Consider the following 6439-nt stretch of genomic DNA (forward strand, 5'->3'; position numbering starts at 1 on the left):
TCTTAGTATTGTCAAACATGCATGTGTATGCACTGTTCAATGTGCTGATGGCTTAGAAGCAACGTATTACAGGGAAACTTTATCTGCTGTCATCAGTGGCCGTGCTAACAAGCCTTAGCATTCAAGACAGCCTCCACTGCAGGGAACTAGCTGTAGCCTAGCAGAGAGCAGTGGGTAGGGTGCGGACCTACGTGCTCTTACTCTATTGAAAGTAACCATTTTTATGTAACTCCAATAAATAATCTCTACTAACAGCAGGTGGCTCAACTTAGTCTTAGTTTGATCAGGGGTTCTATTTTATAAAAGTCAGCAGGCTCCAATGAGGAAGCCAAAGGAAATAAAAGTTAACAGAGTCTTTTACAAAATCACATAGCATTAATTAAACGTGAGATTTCTGCATTCTACGATTCTTTTATTCATCAAGAACACCTGCAGACCAAAACAATAAAAAATGGTAAAGTACGTGGTTATAAAAGGCACTGCTTACAGGCAAAAAGTGGATTGGAATCTTGGGATAAAATGGCAGAGCGTGGGTACAAAATATGGATGTATTTTCAAGACACCATGGGACGACAGAATGGCTGTCAGATGCTATGGAAACTCCATGGTGACATCATCACGCCACCCATGATGACACTATTTATGCCCCGTGTTGCCCATTCATGATGGAGCACTTTGAAAATAAAACATACCTAACGTTGCTCCGCCTTTGCAGCAAACTAAATCCAAGGTTGAAAGATTCTTCGAGGATCTGACCTTATTTTTAAATCAGTGAGTGAATTCAAGTCACATCCTATAACCGAGTTTGTTCCTTTATAATGTCTTTACAGTTCATTTGACATCCAGCAGGAAAAATTATCCATGTTCTCTCACTCAATCTTAAACAGATTCATGATCTCAGATAGATGAACAGTGTAGTCCAACAGCACCCAGCCAATAAGCCTGAACTTCTTAGCATTTCCGGAGCAAATCCAGTGTGACGATTCCAACCGAGTCTGTTCAGCAACGCAGCATCTCCATGTCAGGCTGAGGAGAACTTGGTGACGCCTTCATCTGTGGTCAGGCTGATGAGGCAACGCTCCCCGCCAAGGGAGGAGATCGGAGACGAAATGGCGTAGCTATGCTCGAGTTTCGCGGGGATACTGCACGAGTTCGTCAAAGGGATGAAACTTAGTGTCGAGTGTGGTGTCACCTCAGACTCTGGGTGTGAGAAACCCTTCGTTTCACAGCTACTGTTAGCATCCTCTGGAAAGACAATTGGGATAGGGGGAAGAGATGGAGAAAGAAAAATGAATCATGCCCCACCCACCAGGTCATGTCTGCATATGTGTGGTTAACTATAGTCACCCCACTGTTGCAATGTAGTTGCTATATTTAGCCACTTTCAGGCTCCTCAAGCAAGCAACTTCTCAAAAAAAGAAAAGAAAAAGAAAAATCAACTAGTGACAAATCTTGTAACTTTTTTCAGTTACTGCGGTTGAGCTGGGCGATAAACTGGTAATAAATATCACAATAGACATGTGATTAATATCAATAGTTAATATGTCTGACAGAATTTTCAATAATTTCACTGAACGCTGAACCAGAATCCCATAGCATTCTGGGGGATGTACCTAGCAACAACATGCTGAGTAACTTGTGCAGCAGCAGTTTCATGTTTCACCATTTTTAAGCCTAACTCCTTAAGAACAACGACAAAAAAAAAACATGGCGTGAAATGAAAGGAGTAAATGAGTCCAACAGCTCTAGAGGAAACTGTGAATAAAACAGAAAACGTCATAAACCGTTTGGCAGTATCTCAGATATTTCAAACATTGGAAAAACTAATCAATAATTATTGATAGACTGATATAAAACATTTATATCTATGGATCGACGAGACAAATGTGGACCTTTTTGGAAGGTGGATGTCCCTTCTGGTGCAAAACCAGCAGAACTGAAAAAGAACATCACACCTAAAGACATACAAATTGGCGGAAGTGTCATGATCTGGAGCTGCTCTGTTGCTTTAGGAGATAAATGACCTTCTGTAATTGATGGAACCATGAATTCTGCTCAAGGAGAAAGTCCAGCCATCTGTTTGACCCTGAGCTCAAATTCCCTTGAGTTCTGCAGCAGGATAATGATGAATCAAAACCACCTCTGACTGGCTCAGAGAAACAAAACGGAGGTATCGATGTGGTCTAGTTCTAAGTGACTGAGACGAAGATGGGTGACAATTATAGTGACAGTGGAAAACCTAATGTAACTGAATTAAAAGGATTCTGCACCAAGTTTAGGGGATGATTCCCTGAAATCATAGAAGGGTGAAGGAGATGTAATCTTGTATTGTACTGGAACAACTCACTCATACTGTTAGGGGAAAGGGAGTCAAATTTTAAGAAATACGGTCAGCTTTCATTTTTTGAGATATGAAGGAAATTAAGAAAAAGATGCAGAGCTTTGTCTTCGTTTTTTCATTATGCGTGCTGTTCATTTGTTTTCTAGTCCTTCATTATTCATATGTACTTTGGGAATTAGGTTATTTAGGAAATGATTACTTTTCCACACTAGGATTATAATAGGTTTGGGTTTTTATTATAGTTTAGTTTGAATTTATTGTGACTTGTTTGTCTAATTCAGTTACTTTTAGATTTTAGAGTGTCCTTGTTATTTTTTATTAGTTAAATATTGTCTAGTTTTAGCTTAGTTTTAATTAGTTATAACAGTAGTTTTAGTCTTTTCATATGTTGGTTCATTTTTGGAGCAGAATTCAAAAAGATGAAAGTAGCACATAGAGATTGTGTACATTGATTGAGTAATAAATACTAAACAGAATAAACCAATTCAAAAACTGGATTAAATTATTGTTGAACAAAAAACCGACACTGGTATTTATTCCAACTTTTGTAATCATCATTTTGTGGACTAGCGTAAGCGCCATCAGTAGTATGGAGTTGAGTAATTTGCCAACAGCTGATGTAAACTGCTTGTGTGGAGGGGGAAGAAAAATCTATTTCACATCAGTTCAAGAAGCTAAAAAATATATACATAAACACAAAAACAAAGGATATTATATCTATAATTTCAGTATGTTTTAGTTGTACAAACAAACAATATAGTTCCAGTTAGTTATACTTTTTCCACATTAATTGCTGTTTTTATTTCTTTATTCAGTTAATGAAAGTGTCTTCTCATTTTCAGTTTGAGTCAACTATAATAACCTTGTTCCACACACGGCCTGATTTGTTCATATAGATTTTTCTTTTCCTTCATAAAGGGATTTGCTCACCTTTAGTCGACGTCTGCATTGAGAAGGATGGAGGTGCAGAGGAGTATCTAATACAGGCGGGTAGCTGGACCTGTCCACCGTTGGTGCTGCCCGCAGCCGGCGTCTCCATGGCAACCGGTGTATCAGAGCAGAGGAAAACATCGATGGGTCTGTTGGCGCTTCTGAGGTGAATCTGCAAGCTCTGAGCGTCAGAGGAGAAGAGGACGGTGTGATTAAGAAGTGAGTTTTGGAGAAGAATCTGAAATCGTCCTGATCTGTGTACCTCCTCCGGATGTGGCACCTGAAGGCGAGTCTCGGGCGGAGCTTTGATCACAATCACAGTCTGCTGCTCAAAACTCGAAATGCTCCTGATGTCCTCGTACGTCAGGTAGGCGTACGTGATCGGAGGAGTTCAGGAAACTAACCGATGTGCATTTGCAGGTAAATGTGAGACAAAAACAGTCCAATATATCCGACAGAGGAGGCTGAAAGCCCCAAGGATATCTGTCATGCAGGTTCTCCTCGCACAGCCTGCTGATCTGCCGGGCGCAGATTTGGATGCGCTCATCCAGCTTCTCCTCCTCCTCGATCAGAGCCTCCAGGCTTCTGGCGAGGTTGTCCTCCACAGGGCCGCCCCTGGGCACAGGAGAATGGATCCGGGCAATGCCACTTCAAAATAAAATCTCTTTTTTCATACATATATATATATATATATATCAGATTTTTTTTTTTTTGCTTTCTTGTCTAAAAAAATAAAATAAAATTACAAAATGACAGAAAATATTTTGAAAAAGTGGCTTTTAATTCATTCATTCCTACTGTTAGGTGTACGACGGAGTATCAGGTTATGGCAACAAGATTTATTTTTATTTAATTACAAGAAAATAGTTGTGATATTAGCACAATAAGGAAGCAATTCGACTTAAAATTACAAGAAAACCTTTGTTTTATTGGTAAAAAAAAAAAAAGCTTCAAAAATTCTCAAGATTTGACATAAACATTTCAGTTTGTGTAGTTCTTTCTTGAAATTCAAAAACCACCATTTCAAAGTCCTGCTATCGAAAATAATTTGATGCTGATCTGTTAGTTTGTCACAATAAATCAATTAATGACATGATAAACTAGAACAAGCTTAATAACTTCCATTTGGGTGATTTATTGTTTTTCTCTTTTCTCTTTCTACCACAAACTGGATGATAAAGGTTTTCTGGTATTTGGTCACAATTATTCCTTTGATTGAGGGACAATTGTGTTTACAAAGACTTCATAATTCATTTTATTTGTTGTTTTGGTTTTGTTTATTAATTTTATATATTTAAAATGTCTTCAAGCTGCAGTGTTAAATGCTCAATAAAATGTGAAGTTTATTAATTTTTGAGAACTTGTTCTTGCTTTATTATGCTGTTATCAATATACTTGAAAGTGATCTCAAAACAACAATAGCATCGTTTATCGCAATAACCTCTGGGACAATTTATCGTCCAGCAAAAATTATTATTATGGCAGGTGTACTGATATGATAAAAGGAGTTCTCATTGTATTACAACCTTATTCTCATATTATTTCAACGCAATTGTCATTAGACTTTGTTCTTGCAATTTAAGAAATAAAAGCTTTGTCTGGTCCTAATATATTCCATCATAAAGCTCACCTGAATTCAAAGTTCAAATAAACAAAAGCTGTAAAAAAACATTTGTCAAACAAGATGGCCGCCATGGGCGAGCTATCACTCTGAACTACGGAAACCCAAGGAGCACATTAGTAAAAAAATAAAATAAAATAAAAAAATCGACTTCAATTAGTACTATGTACTGCCTACCAGCTCAGTTAAGAGTTATTTTGGCTACGATAATATATGAACAGTACTTACAACCACTGGTGGTGGCTTTTGTGCGTCTTCTTCATGAGATTGATCCCTTCCAACACGTTGGTGATGTCGTACAGACGCCTCTTGGCCACTTTGAGCTCCGATGAGAGCAGGTTGAGGTCCACCACTCCACCCAGAGAGTGATTTATTCTCTGAGCAAACTTCCTCGTCAGGAGAACCAGAGAGTTATCGGCACGGGTCTTCTGGAACAGCAGCATGGCTTCTGTGAGGTGGAGGGGGGGGGGGGGGGATTACCCAAAAATAGTACCCTGATATCAAAACTGGAACAAGTATTAGACACTTAGGTCATTGCACTACAAAACTAACACTTAAATAGAGATTATTAGCATTTAAACTGTAGTCATAGCATCTTATTTTTTCACGTTTTATCAAAATATAAGTAAAGTTTTCATAAATTCCATTAGGACTGATATAATAAAAATAAAAAAATCTCCAAAAATATGCATGCCTCCAGAGTCAATCATTAGTTAATGTTTTTGTTGAGGAATCTTTCTACCAGCTTTGCAGCTCTAGACACTGAAGTCCACAATATATTTTCATTGCAATATCATTGTGCCAGTTAATTCGTTTTTAAATAACATTATCATTGTACTTTCACCTAATAAATACACACTAAATATTTGTGCCTTTAATGTGACAAAATTTGTATTGCAGTTCTGAGGCAAAGTTTTGACCAATAAAAGGGGGGAAAAAAGCAGGATTGCAAAGCCTCACCTTTTTTTATATTATGGGTCTGAGAGGCTATGCCCATCTTGGTTTGGTTCGCTCCAGCGATAGACTCCATGGTCCCACCTTCGTCCTGAGGCTCGCGAGGTACACGGCCCTGCAGTTCCAGTCTGCTATTTGCCTGACAGAAAATATTAGCAAACAAACACGTTCATAAAGTTTTCCAAGTCTGTTTATGGGGCGACTTTGATTCAATATTCACTTCTCAGCTCCCTATTACACACACGACAAGCAATTAATGCTGCAATTCGACTCCGTGTATCACCTGACGCACGAGTCTGCAGCGTAAAGTTAGCAAAGGCTAACTTAAAAGTTTGCTTAGCTTGTTGAAACAACAATCCCTCCCCCCTTTCCTAGCTTACCTCAGGGCTGCAAAAGTACTTTCTTTCCTCTGTTGGTGTTGACGACATTTCGCACACTAATTAAAAGTTACTTTGGTATCACTCTGGTCCTGCTTCAGACTATGCGCCGACCGAAATCAGAAATATACAAAAGTATTACCCGCCAAATCGCCTCAGCCGAGGCTAAGCACGCCAGTACAACCTCCGGATATACACAAACGTCAGAGTTTCCCT

General features: G+C 38.6%; 1 protein-coding gene across 1 annotated transcript; it reads right to left on the reverse strand.

Annotated features, from left to right (window-relative positions):
• Positions 1-395: 395 nt before the first annotated feature.
• On the reverse strand, positions 396-6439 carry e2f3 (E2F transcription factor 3). The gene is made up of 7 exons (XM_044138789.1): positions 6227-6439; positions 5853-5985; positions 5121-5340; positions 3755-3886; positions 3534-3648; positions 3272-3452; positions 396-1245 (listed from the first exon to the last, which is right to left on the reverse strand). The coding sequence occupies exons 1-7, from the start codon at positions 6272-6274 to the stop codon at positions 1022-1024; spliced, it is 1053 nt and encodes a 350-aa protein (XP_043994724.1). The 5' UTR covers positions 6275-6439; the 3' UTR covers positions 396-1021.

This window comes from Gambusia affinis, linkage group LG14, assembly GCF_019740435.1.
Source record: "Gambusia affinis linkage group LG14, SWU_Gaff_1.0, whole genome shotgun sequence".
NCBI classification, from domain to species: domain Eukaryota; kingdom Metazoa; phylum Chordata; class Actinopteri; order Cyprinodontiformes; family Poeciliidae; genus Gambusia; species Gambusia affinis.

Bases quoted from the DNA above. Each gene is read 5' to 3' on its own strand.
- e2f3 (XM_044138789.1), bottom strand. From the start codon at position 6,274: ATGTCGTCAACACCAACAGAGGAAAGAAAGTACTTTTGCAGCCCTGAG. The intron at 5,986-6,226 runs GTAAGCTAGGAA...ATTTTCTGTCAG, and splicing joins AGTACTTTTGCAGCCCTGAG to GCAAATAGCAGACTGGAACT. The intron at 3,649-3,754 runs ATATCCTTGGGG...TCCTCCGATCAC, and splicing joins GAGGAGAACCTGCATGACAG to GTACGCCTACCTGACGTACG.